At 33.5% G+C, this 15400-nt stretch overlaps 1 protein-coding gene and 1 long non-coding RNA gene across 3 annotated transcripts; one reads left to right on the forward strand and one right to left on the reverse strand.

Moving 5' to 3' along the window:
* Nucleotides 1-2691: 2691 nt before the first annotated feature.
* LOC143602440 (uncharacterized) lies at nucleotides 2692-4090 on the reverse strand. 2 transcript variants are annotated; one of them, XR_013147843.1, is made up of 4 exons: nucleotides 3715-4090; nucleotides 3347-3645; nucleotides 3174-3273; nucleotides 2692-3090 (listed from the first exon to the last, which is right to left on the reverse strand). It is a non-coding gene; the product is annotated as an uncharacterized LOC143602440 (long non-coding RNA). The 2 variants fall into 2 exon arrangements; XR_013147842.1 differs by having other exon boundaries at nucleotides 3347-4090.
* A 9095-nt stretch (nucleotides 4091-13185) lies between these two features.
* LOC143602441 (protein ILITYHIA-like) lies at nucleotides 13186-15347 on the forward strand. Its single transcript, XM_077079542.1, has 3 exons — nucleotides 13186-13370; nucleotides 14356-14732; nucleotides 15123-15347. The coding sequence occupies exons 1-3, from the start codon at nucleotides 13265-13267 to the stop codon at nucleotides 15270-15272; spliced, it is 633 nt and encodes a 210-aa protein (XP_076935657.1). The 5' UTR covers nucleotides 13186-13264; the 3' UTR covers nucleotides 15273-15347.
* Nucleotides 15348-15400: the final 53 nt, after the last annotated feature.

The raw sequence follows: 15400 nt of genomic DNA on the forward strand, positions 1-15400 counted from the left end.
CATTCACAAATGTTTTTTGAATATAATAAAAGTTATATTATTATAGTGGGGTGTGAGGAGCCAAATTAAACCCATGGACCCTTTATGATGTGTTTCGTCTCGGCGAAGAAAAAATGATTCTATGGCTGAAAGACATGCTATTTCTAATCATATAAAAGTTAAAATTATTAATTGAATTAGACAAGTTTTTACTTTTTAGTCAGATAATTTAATCAACTAAAGTAAGATTGAAATTATCAAATAGTTAAAAACTAAATGAATCATTTTCTAACTCTTAATAATTTTTCAATTTTTTTTTTTTTTTGAATTGTGACTTTCACAGTTAAGCTATCTCACTGCGCAAACAAGTCGCGCCCCGCCACCCCCACTCAGGCCAACTATGTTGACATGATCGGGATCCACACTGGCATCCGAGTTTTGTTTTTAATGATAAAAAGAGAGTATAAATCTTACTATTTACATCAATATTGAGAACTAGGAGAATCGTATAATGTAGTTATAATTTTATCATGTGGCATATATGCATGGGCAATTTTAGACATTTATGGCAAATTGGATTTTAACTTCCAATTAACAAAAAAAAAAGTCGTATGGAGAACTGTTTCAAGATAAGTTTTACATTAATCGTCTTGTATCCTTATTCCGATCAAAAGCCCTAGAATAACGGTTTGAAATTCAGATAAAACTTAACGCCGTTAAATTTGTCCAACAAGACAAAAATGTTTAAAAGGCAAGACTTACGATAAGAATATTCTCATTTAGTGTTATTAATGACCAACCAAACAAAGATAAGATTATTAAATCCAATCTCCCATCATTTATTATTTTGTTTATTAGAGAGTTTGTCAGGGATATACACATAATCATTCTTGTATCTGTGTCCCATGTTTAGCCTCTATTTGTAGAGGATTGTGTTGTTCATCATTTTATAATTTATTAGATTGAGATTACTCTTACACACATTTTGCTAAACATATTCTTCTCCATACATCCACGTTTTCAATACATATGGCGTGTAATTATAACGACGTAAGTACCTTCCGTGTCAAAACAAATCTTTTTCGACAAGAACAGACCTATATATAGGTATGCATATGTATAAAACAATGATTAAATTCCATACCCTCAATGTAATCAAAGGGTTCATATATCTGAAAATGATGCTTTAATATATAAACAACCTAAAACTAATTCACCACTCTACAACAAGAATCCAAAATATGTCACAAAACATATATATGTAATAATTAATAAACTTGACAACTGTATCATATACAGATTTCTGCTTTCTATACAGATTTGTGTAATTGTATATCAGAAAACTTAAAAAAAACCGTATGCAAGTTGATCATAATAACATCTGCCAAAAGTATTACTTGTAAAAGAGGTACCGAAAATGGAACTCATAAGGACTAACCCGAACACGATCTGAAAGTGGTTCAATCGGTTTTCTTTCAAGACACTTCATTGCTACTTTTCCAACTTCAGTAGGCAATTGAAGGCATACCCAGTCAAGAAAAGACTCCATGTCTTTAGCAAAGTCAAACATATACCAGTCCAACAGTTTTGGTATCATTAGCAGTTGCTTTGTGGTTGAAATCCCAACTGCAGCCTGCAAATACTCTCTTTTCGCAACCTCAAGTTCACTTTCAACTTCGGAAGCAGTGTACACTCTTACCTTCATTCCAGAAAGTATCAAATTGTTAAATAAAATGATTCAAAAAGAGTGGCAATATTAGAAATATATCTGTTTATTTAAAACTACCAAGTTGTATAGTTTTTAATTCAGGGTGTAAACGAGCTAAGCTGAGTATAAACGAGCTTCAGCTTAAATTGGAGCTCATTTAATAAACGAGCTCGAGCACAAACTTCACATATAAACGAGCTCGAGCGCAATCACATACGGAGCTTGACAAGTATATTAATTACACTCATATAATATACTTTTATAGTAAATATACAATCATTGTAGGGGTGTCAATCATGTTGGGTTGTCAGGTTGAACTGTTCAACCCAAAAATATTTATTTATTTGTGTCATAAACATTAACCCTAACCCACACACAGTTAAAATTGTGTAATCTGAGCACGACATGTTTAACCCGTTTATCTAAATGTGTCAAACAGGTTGATGGGTGTTAACCAAGTCGTAAATGTGTTAATCGAGTTGTTGGAATGCAAAAGAATGGGTTGAATGGGTCATAAGCAGGCTAGTGGCCAGGCTGGCCTGTTAACTAAACAGGTTGGGGGGTCAATCTGTTGAACCAAATGGTTTATTCAAGTCAACTCGAAAACTTTATTATTTTCAAGCCGTCTTCGGAAGGTCGTGCCAGAAATAGTCACCCCTACAATAACATGATAAATATTGCACATAAATATAAGTTAAAAATAGTGAATATGTATTTTATTATATATTAAATTGTAATTATAAATAAATAACAAATCAGCCGAGCCCGAGCTTGAAAAATTATTAACGACCCGACCTCTTCGCTCTTCATGCTCTCTTAAAATAAACGAGCCAAGCTCAACTTTATGCGAGTTCGGGCTCAGCTCGGCTTGTTTACACCCTAATATTGGTAATCAAGTTACAAATCCACAATTACCAACCAGGATATGCATTAACATAGTATTTCAGGAGATTAACTAAATGATTTTAATAACTTACAGCAGGAGAGGACCAGCTTCCACATGATAATGCAAATGTCACTAGAGGTTCAGACAACTCCAACCCAAATATGTTTCGTGCGGTTAATTCATCGTCCTTGAAACCCTTTGTTGAAGTCTTAAGCATTAAAGAAAGATCATGTAATCAGTTTTATATGTCATAGTTTCTAAGCTAAGGCAATAGAAGACTATAAGCGGTTTCACTTACATATTTTGCGTGACACGGGAGTCGCAATATGAAATGTTCAATGATAAACGCATTTAAAAGATGACCCCCCACATTTACTTTTGCCTGATGAGTACCAAACAATAAGGCCACAATCATATATATCATTAATATGAAGTTTTAACTTTATATAGTCATTACCTCCTGCATTAGTTCAACGACTCTCTGGGGTGTGTCTGGTATGCCATGTTCAAGAAACGCCTGACACCATCACACGAAACATCAAGATCAGTTTAAACGAACACATAAAACGAAAACAATTGATTCAAAAAATTAATATGTACATTCATCATGCACGAGTTATATATATTAATCCAGAAAGCAAGCTTCTCTTGATGTGTGACACTTGTTAAGTCAACCAATGCAAGTTTTCCTAGTAAGATCCTAAAAGATCAAAAAACAGCATCAAATAATGTTCAAAAAAGAACAAGATATTATATAACTGTCAAGTACTTACTTTAGTCGTTGTGCTAAGAACACAGAGATTGTTGTTCGATTTTTATCGATAGTTTTTGCTTCAACTTCATACAAGTACTTATATGGACCGATGTCCGTGTTCTCAAATTCATAAAAGATACCTTATGGATCCTTAAAGTCCATTGCCCATGGATTCTCACACGGGGCTAGTGAAGGTAGCATTTCTGTCATTTTCAAGGCTGAATTTGAGCTCATTCGTGCGAAAACAAACATTAAGCATTTCAAAATACTTTCTGAAATCTTATTCGGCCTGTCATCTCCGGAAAATCCCTTTTCAAACTACAAAAACAATAAATAAAAATTAACCATCAATACATTTCCTACCAAAGATATAGACCCAACACATACCTGTAATTTCCGTGTATCCATGCATTTTTCTGACGCCATATAGTCGATTTGGGATTTTCTTGATAAGGTTTTGACCATTCGGATTTGCGGTTTTGTAGATTGGTGGTTGTTCATATTGTGATCTGTGTTTTTTGACTCTTTATGAGTTTCTTGAAAATCAAGTTTATTTTCAAGATTCTTCTTAAGGAAAGAAATGTGGATAGCTTCTTCATATTGGTTTTTTCTAAGTTGAACCACTTGTTCTTCTAGCTTAGCAACTTCTTCTTCCAAAACAGCTACCTCAGCTAAGAGTTCCAGCGTCTGTTAATACACATAATTAGACAAGAATTTTGTTCATTAGTAATAGAATTATTAATATTATTCGCATTGATTCAAATGTTCAAGAGAACGATCAAAACATAAACTAGAAAGGGCCCGAACTTTAAACGGGCATAACTTGCGCTAAGAGTGAAGTTACAGAATCCATAACCAACAGACGAAAAGTCACGATGGGCCAAATCATCTGGCCCGTATGTCAGGCCTAAATTCTTTCATTTAATGCTCCGTTTTCGTCATTCGGTATTTTCCCTCAATTTCGCCAATATTCACTACTTTTCTATTTTAGTAGGCCTGTAAAGTGTGAACGAACTGGCGTGGGCCGGTTTGCGTGTCCGGAACAACACGTTTTGGAACAATATCGTGTGAACGAACAGAACCAACAAGAGGGGGCATGTTCGTGTTAGTTTGTTTAACACTAACCGAACAAATTATCCAACATGGACAATTAAGCAAACCGGGTTTGTTGTCCACATTCATTAGTTAAAAAAGAGAGCGTGTTCATGTTTGTTTATGTTAATGGTATAAACGAACCGTTCAAGAACATAAATGAACACAAACGAATATACATAACCGAACATCGATGAACAAATATATACGAAAATAATTGAGCATACACCAATTAAAAGTAAACGTGAACATCAATCCGTTGGGCCTTAATAACATACTAAATTGTAATGGTTAGAAAATTTTTCCATAAAACTAAACGAAATTTTAATGGGCCTAAAATTTAAATGAATATATAAATAAACGAACTTAAACTAATGCAAACTAATTAGTGAACATAAAGGAATTTAAATGAACAAACGTTCACGAACATAACTAAACGAATGACACATGTGTTCCTGTTCGTTCGTTTAATAAATAAACGAATTTCCAAACAAATGTCTATGAACGATGGTTCTTTTACAGACATATATATTAGCCTAGGAAGCTTAGATCACTTAATAGCATAATTTACGCGTTTATTTATGGTTTTAGCATCAATTACAAATAGTCAACTTGTGATTTTCGAAAATTTATCAAATATGTCAAATTTAGAAAATCCTTATATAAGGGCACCTCTTGAGATTATTTTTCTGTTTGTTATTAGTGGCTCAAAATGTAAGGGAACCTGAGTGTCCTACCATTGGAGAGAGATAGGGAGGAAGGCGAGGAAGCGGCCCAAACGGTCGGGTTAGAGCCCATTCTAAAGCCCTATGAACATTCTCTTCGTGCGTAAGCCGTTTCTTAAGTTTTTCTACCTGAAAACAGAATTTACTACAATTTCAATAACTAAAATATATAAAAAGTGAAAGGTGAGAGAGAGCAAGGTTGGTGGTACATCTTGTTGCAATGCCATCTTTCTATCTTTCCCAGAACACCCTCTGCTTCTGTTAGACTTCTTCTCATGATATATTTGTATTTGCATATCCGCCATTTTCTGTATGTATGTATGTATATATATATAAATCAATGACAAAATAGACACAAAGACATTCATCAAACAAAAAGATGGGGATCAAGTGATTACCATAGAATCTTTGGATGAGTTCTTCATAGACTGTGAATAATTACGTTTTTGTTTATTGTGTGATATATGATATGATCTTCATCAAGTGTAGAGCCTGCTAAAACACCAATTGTATTATGTTATATATTATGAAGGTAACAGAGGTTGTGGCGCGTCATCATATGGTAACGTGGGAGCTTCTCTTCTCTTCTCTTCTCTTTGTAAAGACATGTAATGCAAGCATCAACTGCTATCTACATATTTAATGTTTTTATTAATATAATAAATAAATATATATATATATATATAGTGGTGTATCGTATCTTGTTTGGCTGAACAGATATGGACATGTTGTACCATACTACCATGGCAGGTAAGGACAGAGGAAGACTCACTTTATGTGGGGTCGGTTCCGTAACTCTAAATCAGTTTTGAAAATTTTATAGAAATGGTATGTTAAATTTTTCAAGGACTCTAAAAATTCAACAGAAGTAATTAAAATATCAAGGTTTGTGATGATAAAGTGTCTAACAGGTCATGTGTTCTTATTAAGCTGGGCTGTAATGTTTTTTTTTCCTTTTTAATTTTAAATACAAGTGAAGGAATTTTAAACATTCCAATCAAGTGTTATGAAATTACCAACTCTCTTGTCTATTTGTTTTCATAATTTCGTAAGTGCGGTATAGTCTCTAAACCATTGCACTCATTGTTCAATTAAAAAATGTTTATTTCTTTTAAAATAGTTTATTTAGATGAAGAGAACATGACAATACAAAACGAAATCAATCTTTTATAATTAGGAAACATAAATAATAAATTCAAATTTAACAAAATCAAAGCAAAAGATAAAAGAAATGAAAAGGTGAAAAAGGTTTAATAGACAAAACGAGTTGGTTATATTTTCCAGCCGTCACCCACCATGATTGCACAACTTGAGAATTAAATAAACCTACTAACAAATTGGATTTGTAGTCATTGACAGATCTAGCCAATAATTCTAAGGGAGTAGTAAAATGTTTTTTTAAACGTATATTAAGAATATCTTTTTGCCGGTTCCGCGTTTACCGGGGCCTGATTACACATTTCGCGTATGGCAGAGCTTGGTAACGATTTTCTCTAGGCACCTGGTTATGCGTTTGGCGTGTTCCAAGCACGTTTCGCGCGTACCAACATTGAGTTACCCGTTCCCACGCATACTAACACCTAGTTAACCCATTTGCTATGGCAAATCCAAAATTTTTATCAATGGGGCAAAAATAGGTACGCCAAAACAAGTCGGTTTAATATGGGCCAGGTCAAAATAACCCAAACTTGTTTGCTTAACAATATTGCAAATTTATTCAAACTTGAACTTAATAATACAATGATTTTATTGATATCATTCGACCAAATCAAACGCATACTCTTATAATCAGTAGTTTTAGAGTTTACTCAACAAAAATAATTGATAAACAAAATATTAATTAAATAAGAAAATGCAAGATAATTATAAACCAAAATCAACAACTGGATTTGATTAATATGTAATATGAAATGTTTAAGTATAAGGTGATTTAAAATTCAAATCAAATTAAAAGAGTATAATATGTAACTATGTTAAACTAAAAGGGGTCAATGATAAGTTTTCTTTTTTAATTAACCCATGCTCTCTCTCTCTCTCTCTCTTCCAACATATCCTTACGCTTACGCCATAGATTCCGGTTAAATTGCAGGTTTCTTAACCTTGAAAGGTATAGTTGTGTGGTTACAAAAGTTTTTGAGAGTAGCATAATATAGTTTCAGGGGGTAACGTAATACAAAAAAAAACGTTAAAAAATAAATGGATATTGGTTTTTAATATTCCAAAATTTTACCCGTTGGATGATATCGCACTCAACTTTCAATTTGTTACCCATTACTCCCAACTTTTACCTTCTTTGTTTCTGGCACTCCCGAACTTAACGGACCCTAAATCCATTAGTTTTCTTGCTGACGTGGCATTTTTAATACACGTGGCATGCTTATGTGGAAATACCTTTTAAAAAAATAATACTAATTCCATATAATATACCACCACCCACCTCCGCCGCCTATGGCCGGCCATCGCCACCACCACCTCCACCAACCACCACCTGCAACACTTAAGTTCAAGCCCTAATTCCATATACCACTTACTTTAAAGCCACAAAATGCGTATGTGTTGCGGTTTATTTTTTTTGTGCCTATGTGAAACTTACCGTTGAAGACCACCGCCATCAACACTCCTCGCTAAAGACCTGAAACCCACTCCTCTCCTAGAGATTGTCTTCATTCTCCATTCCTTGTCGCCTCTGGTTCATCTTCAACTCCAACAAAAGAGTGATAAAGAGAGAGAGGGTGATAGTCCGGTGCTTTTGAGACGGTGGCGGCGGAAAATGTTTGCTTGAATCTAAGTGTGGTGCCTTATTCGATAAAGATTACCGGCGGGATTTTGGGCAGTTATTAGGTTTGGTGGTTTGTTTGGGAAGGAGAGGGGTGTCGGTGGTCGCCGTCAGCCGCCAGATCTAGTTCACATGGTCGTCTCTCGTCAGCCGCCAGATCTAGTTCACATGGTCGTCAAACATTCAAATGACTATGATGAGAACCACCTGGTAGAGGTTGGTGGGTGGTGATGGAGATGAATAGGTTTAATATGATGGAGATGAAGAAGAGGTGGCTATGTGGGACCCACATCACACATAAGCATGCCAACCTAATTAAATAAACAGTGTCACGTCAGCAAAGGAGACGTGTAAAAAATGCCACGTCAGCAAGAAAACTAACGGAGTTAGGGTCCGTTAAGTTCGGGAGTGCCAGAAACAAAGAAGGTGAAAGTTGGGGGTGGTGGGTAACAAATCGAAAGTTGGGAGTGATATCATCCAACGAGTAAAAGTTGGGAGTATTAAAAACCAATATCCCTTTTGTTATTAATAAATTGGTGATCGACGAGTTGTCATCACTCGGGGTTTTTTTCTTTTGATCTGAACAAGATCAAAGGGTTTTTCCTCGCAACAAATCATGTTGTTCATTCCATTTTCGCTAATATACTCAAAGTTATCGTTTTAGCACTAGACCTCACTTTACGGATTTGGATACATTATCCTTAGCAGATTTTTATCCAAAACAACTATCTCATGACCAACATATAAAAGACATGCAATTTTTTGTATCACATTCATTAATATAAAACTTGCTTAAAGATTTACTCGTCGTCTCAAGTCTATAATTCATACATCGTATTAGCTTATCGTCTCATGAACCCTTAAAAACCTCAAACATGAACCAATCAAGAATAATATTCAATAAAAACATGCCTCAAAAGTACTAAAAATAGTAGGGAAATATATATAATAATATGTATACTTTAGTCCACATCACGTGCGTTTACGTTAAGAATTATTGTTCATTAACCTAACTCACATAGTGTAATTATAGTTAGAGGTGAGCAAAAAACGGTTCGGAACAGTCAGAAGCGAGGAACTAGAACCAAACTGGTGTTTCAGAACCGCCATATGGAATGTCGGGTCAGTCTCGGGTTTCAGATGTTGTCCCTAACGGCTATCGGGTCGGTTCCAGTTCTTAACCGCTAAAGAATGAAAGAACCGCTAAGAATCGTTTGTTCTATTCTTTTAAGAAGAAACTTAGATTTTCTAAGAAAATAGAAGATCACAATATCTTTTAAAAAAACTAAGAACATGATATCTTTAAAAAAACACTAGGATCACGAATTCACCATCATCATCATCCTCCAAAATTACGGCTTATAATTCTTTACAATTTGTGTTCCAAGTTCCAACAGGCTCCCGTTCCTCCAATCTCCACCAAAAGTTATAAAGGTATTGTTTATGTTAATTATTTGCCTTTTTAATTCATGTTTATCTACTATTATGTATTTAAGTTTGATTTCTAACGTCACTCATAAACAAAGTTGTGTATTCATGTCTACATTATATTAAGGGTTTTGGGTCTTTGACTTTGCTTTACAAAATCATTTAATGGTGAACATTACGAATATTGATTATGTTTGTACTTAATTTGAATGGAAATTATGAATTGCTTTTTATTGATACAACAACAACCATACCTAGTAAATCTCACCCATAGCAATAATTATAGTTATTGCTATTATAACAATAATCATAATAATCGTTATGTTACTTTTTGGTTCTTTAAAACACCAAGGCATTTTATAATATGTTAAAGGAGATGTAAATGTATAAAGTAGTCTGCCAAAGCAATTTTGTTCGTTTAGAACATTTTTAAATGTAAATAAACATATTTTTAGCATGTTATGTGTGTATAGAATGGATACTAATCCTTAGTGAATTTGTATAGAATGGATCCACCACAAGATATTTCTATTGATGAGAAGGAAGCCGTCGAAGAAATGCAAGCCGAGAATCAAAAAGTGTTAAAACAAAAAGGAAGCTCAAAGCTAAATGTTGGAAACGCATGGATGCAATTTATGATGAGGATGGCCATCGGTTTGGAAACTGCAAATTGTAAAAACACAATTGACGGGTCAGGGTCAAGTAAAAGCGACACATCCTCACTAAACAAGCATTATGTAAATTGTGAGTTGAATCCGGCTAACCAAAAAGGTGATCAGCCTAATTTAGTTTTTAAAAACACTGGTGATGGCCAAGGTACACTGAGCATGTGGAAGTTTGACCTGATTAAGGTTAGATGTTTATTAATTAAGATGATTATTGTAGATGAGCTCCCGTTCGTGTTTGTTGAGAGACCCAGTTTTAGGAAGTTCATGGAAGACTTATATATGGAAGAGAAAATTAAACTAAGAATTTTTTTTTATACAAAATAAGCAAAGGGTTTCCTTTACAACAGATACTTGGACATCGGTCCAGCGTATCAATTACATGTGCTTGACTGCACATTTCATTGATGACAACTCGCAGTATCATAAGAGAATTAAAAACTTCAAACCAATCCTTAGTCATAAAGGCGATGATATAGCAAGGTCTATTCAGGAATGTCTAGATGAATGGAATATTGAGCGAGTAATGACATTCACTCTAGATAACGCATCATCTAACAATGTTGTTGTTTCCATATTGAAAGATAAGTTGCTTAAAAATTTGCTTAGTACATGTAAGTATTTACATGTTAGGTGTGTGGCACACACAATTAACCTTATAGTTCAAGATGATTTGAAAGCGAATAATACAACCATTGAATGCATTTGTAACGTTGTTAAGCACATAAGAGCCTCACCAGCTAGGCTAGCAGCATTCAAAGCGTGTGTTAATGAGAAAAAAAATAGATACTAAAGGGTTGTTATGTTTGGATGTTTCAACAAAATGGAATAGCACTTTTGATATTTTGGAGAGAGCTCTTGAACTTGAAAAGGCGTTGGAATTGTATGCTCGTAGGAATAACAGCTTTAGGCAAGAATTAGATGATATTCCATATCATAGTGATTGGAACTTTGCAAGAAAATTAACAGGTATACTTGAGCTTTTTAAGAGAAAAACAATAGATTTGTCTTGTTCTAACTATGTGATTGCACATGAAGTGTTTGCTGAGACTATGGACATCAACGAGAACCTAAATAAAAAGTTGAATGGAACGAGACAACTTTCTAAAGTCAAGCATATGCTTGGGTTGATGAAAAACAAGTTTGAAAAATATTATGATGATAAGGGTAGAATTAATAATTTATTTAAGATAGCATCTATCTTGAATCCGCGGGTGAAGATTTCTATGGTAGAGTATTGGATTACACAAAATTGTGAGTTGACGAGAAAAGCTGGTTTGCTTAAGACATATGTAGAATTTAAAGAGAGGGTATGTGAGTTGGTTGATGAGATGAAATTAGAGATGCAACTACTTGTAAGAAAGTATGATGACATTGATTTGGATGAACTTGTTTCAAGTATTTCGGTATCTGCAGGAAACAAAGTTGACCAAGGTAACGGTAAAAAGATTTGGATGGATAAACTTCAAAAATTTCGTGGTGGTACTAGTCAGTCATCAAGTAAGAGGACAGAACTCGAAAGATATCTGTTAGAGGATGTTGAAGAAATGAAAGACAATTTTAATATTTTGCTTTGGTGGAGGGTTAATTCAAGCAGATATCCAACTCTAGTGCATATGGCGAAAGGTAAATATTTGTTATTTTATAAGTTGATTTTTATATAAATATAGATCTAGCTAATTAGTTTTATTTTTTTAGATATCTTGTCTATTCCTGTTTCAACTGTGGCTTCAGAGTATGCTTTCAGTACAGGCGGTCGGCTAGTAAACTCATATAGAAGTTCATTATCCCCTATCATTGTTGTGGCTTTAATTTGCACACAAGATTGGATTCAAACCTGGAGAAAACCAATAAATGAAGAGGAGGAATCTGAATAATTCGATGAGTTCACAAAAGGTACTTATTATTATTATTATTATTATTATTATGTTAATCATATTCTATTCGGTTAGTTTATGAATTCCTAACACTTTATTTTATTCAGATGTTTATGAGAAGATTGAGAAGTTGAAGATCGAATGAAGACTGATTATTGGTTATTTGAATACTTCATTTGACAATTGTTTGAATGGTTTTATTTAGATTCCGTTTTATTTATTGAAACCTTTATTGTTACTACTTTTAATTTGGGTGGTTTGAATATTAAACTTTGAATGTCACTATTTTTTGTTGGTTTGACTTAATATTAATTTTTGATTGTTGTAATTTTCACAACCCATTTGATGACCAAATTGACCGAACTGGTTCTTGAACATAACTGTTTAGTGAGAACCGGCTTATGTGGTTTTGGAACCGAACCGATTTACTATATTCGGGTAAGTTCCGGTTCTATTTTTCTGAAATGTTTGGTTCTGGTTCAGTTCCGGTTCTGAACCGTTTCACAACCCTAATTATAGTGTAGTGTAATTACAACATAGTGTACTTACATGATTACACTACTTGTAAATATAATTACATTACCTGATATGATTACACTACTTGTAAATATAATTACATTACCTGATTCTCGCAATTAATACGTTAATTTAATTTGTACGCTAGCTTTACCCTGAGTTCATTCGGGAACTTCAAAAGAGTGGGGGAAGTGAATAACTCAATCTTACACCATTCATCTAATTTTATGGTGCACCTTTTGTGTCATTTGATCATCTACATCTCACATGACTATATCATATGATTTTATCAAATAAAAACCCTCAAAAACTAAACCCCCTTCTCACTTATCGACATATCATATTTGTTAGCCCTTTCTCAACATCAATGGTGAAAAATAAGCTTGGTCAGGATGGCCCTCACCTTCCATGTTTTTTTCCATGTTTTTACTCAGTAATTTAAATTTACGTGTTTTCGTTTTTTTTTAAAATTTATGCTCAACCACCGTTTATATGAAACTTTTTTACATATATTAATAATTAATAGTTTTTATGTTTTCGTCCAAGCATCTTCCCTACCTACGTTAAGTCGAATAACATTTTCTTTACATAATTTATAAGTAGAGTATGAAATAAAATAACAATAAAAAAAGAGTAAAAGAAAAAAGAACTTGAGCTTCCTAAAACCCTAAAAAACAAACACATCACCATCCTTCTCACACCACACCACACCACACCACACCACACCTGAAGCCGCAGCTTCATAATCCATGATATTATTATTCGACGATTGATAACAAACATTTCACCGTTGTTAGTTATTCCGATCATCTTTCAAATTATCTTCATTTGATTTGAAGCAGATCAGAGCTCGTATCAATGGAGCAGCCGTTGATATCGATTGCATCTACTGTTCCAACTTCCTCCACCAAGAACCGGATTCAGATCTTCTCTTCTCAAATTCCTTCCGTTTTATCTAATTCAGGTCATTATTATTATTATTATTATTATTGTTACTTACCTGTTTACATTTGACCTAATTCAGGTTATTCAATGTTAATTTCACCATAACCTAATTTTTATTTTTATCATGTTTCAGTTTATGCATGCAATCTGTTTATAGTTATATGATGTTCAACTTGTAAATGCAAATTACTGATTATTATTATTATTATTATTATTAGTTAGTGTTACTAATCCGTGTACATTTTTACCTAATTCAGGTTACTAACCTGTGTACATGCACTTAATTCTTAATTGATCTTTGTTTGTGATGTGTTCTCATCGTAATCAATGGCGCAAGGCGTAAAAAATAGTGAGGGGCCTAAGAAAAAAAAACGCACTTAAATAAAAAATAGTAAGTATATTATTTTTAAGAAAAATAATACTATTCTTCATGTAAAGTTAACAAAAGCTATTATACAACATTTAATCTCATCTAATTAGTACCAACAGTTTTAAGAGTCAAGATTTAATGTTATTCCGAAACTTGAATAACAAAATGTTCAAAGTAAAGTACCAGAAGTTCAAATACTAAAATGTTGAAAACATGAAAACTAAAAGTTCAAAAAGTAATAGTAAAAGTTCAAGTGATCATTGTTCTTGATACGTCATCAATACCGACCGATAGAGGTGTAGTCAACTTCTAGAAGCGCATATATTGGTTCCCGATACCGAAAATCTCAAAAAAATGGGTATGCATACGGAAAATACTCGGTACGATACTGGCACTGAAGACAAAAAAATTGGTAAAATCCCGGTTCTGTTCCGATCCCAAAACCCCAAAATGTTAGTATCTAATTGGTACCGACGGTTCCAAATTCGGTACCGGTACCATTTGCATATCCCTAGTGTAAATGCAGATGATGGATTACGATTATTGTTATATTTTGTTAATTAGTTTGATGTTGACGATTATTATTAAAAATGTAGTTTGAAATTTAACAGTTATATATGTATTGAATTTGCAGAGATGACATCTGAGACTGCATCACAGTTGGTGGATTTAATATTTATGACACTGTATATTTATGATGATCGAGGTTCAAGGAAAGCTGTGGATGATTTGATTGTCAAGTCTTTAAAGCAGGCTATATTTATGAAAACGTTTGCAGCAAACCTTGTGCAGACTATGGAAAAGCAGTTGAAGCTTCAGTCTCATGTTGGTTGCTATAGGCTTATGAAATGGTCAACTTTGCTTATTTGTAAAAGTCAGTTTATTTCTGTATCGAAAAATGCATTTAGTAGAGTTGCAGCAGCACAGGCTTCATGTATTCAAATTAGCATTCAAGCGTCTTCTCTTGAACGCAAGGCTTGCAGAAAAGCTTTTATTCATTCACTGTTAGAGGTTTGTTATTGACATGAAAATTGTTTTATAGTTTAAAATATTGGGTGGGGGGGGGTCAATTGAGTCAGTTGAATAAGTCATTTTTTTAATACTGAAGGCACCTACTAGCACTTGTTTTTATTCATTTGTAAACAGTAACCAAAAGATACTTATAATCACGATTGTAAAGCCAGATTTCTGTAATACTAATAAATTTTTCAATGAAAGACTTTAGGAGGTTCAATGCATTAATATTAAGCTTTGGATGACTTTCAACATGTTTGACCAGTTTAGCCCCTTTTAGTTAAACAACCCAAATTGATTCATCGATAAGTAAATGGATCGAAATTGCGATTCTAGTGCTTGAGGAATTTTATCTTTGTTATTAATTTATTGCTTTAATGTTTTTAGTCACCCAGCATATTCAGTTTGTACATGGAGGAATTAAAAAGTGGAACAATCTCGTATAGAAGTTTTCCAGAAATGCTATGTGTAATGTTGGATTATTCAAGTTCAAAGGCATCATTGTTTGAGCAATGGAAGGTAAGCCTGTCAAATTAATATTACTTATTTTTGTGAAATTTATTATTAGTTTTGAACGCTTTGGTATCAATTCATGATGCTAACTGCTAGTTTTATTAGTTTTTTTTTTTTTGTATTTGTGGAATAACATTATCTATACTGCATTT

This window comes from Bidens hawaiensis, unplaced genomic scaffold (assembly GCF_021521415.1).
Source record: "Bidens hawaiensis isolate Kalapana, Puna unplaced genomic scaffold, B.hawaiensis_p1.1 tig00058927_1, whole genome shotgun sequence".
NCBI classification, from domain to species: Eukaryota; Viridiplantae; Streptophyta; class Magnoliopsida; order Asterales; family Asteraceae; genus Bidens; species Bidens hawaiensis.

What these genes read in the sequence shown, in the direction of transcription:
- LOC143602441 (XM_077079542.1), top strand. Translation starts at nt 13,265, where the DNA reads ATGGAGCAGCCGTTGATATCGATTGCATCTACTGTTCCAACTTCCTCC. An exon ending in TTCCGTTTTATCTAATTCAG is followed by an intron (nt 13,371 to 14,355) that starts GTCATTATTATT and finishes TTGAATTTGCAG; the next exon opens with AGATGACATCTGAGACTGCA. An exon ending in TTATTCATTCACTGTTAGAG is followed by an intron (nt 14,733 to 15,122) that starts GTTTGTTATTGA and finishes TAATGTTTTTAG; the next exon opens with TCACCCAGCATATTCAGTTT.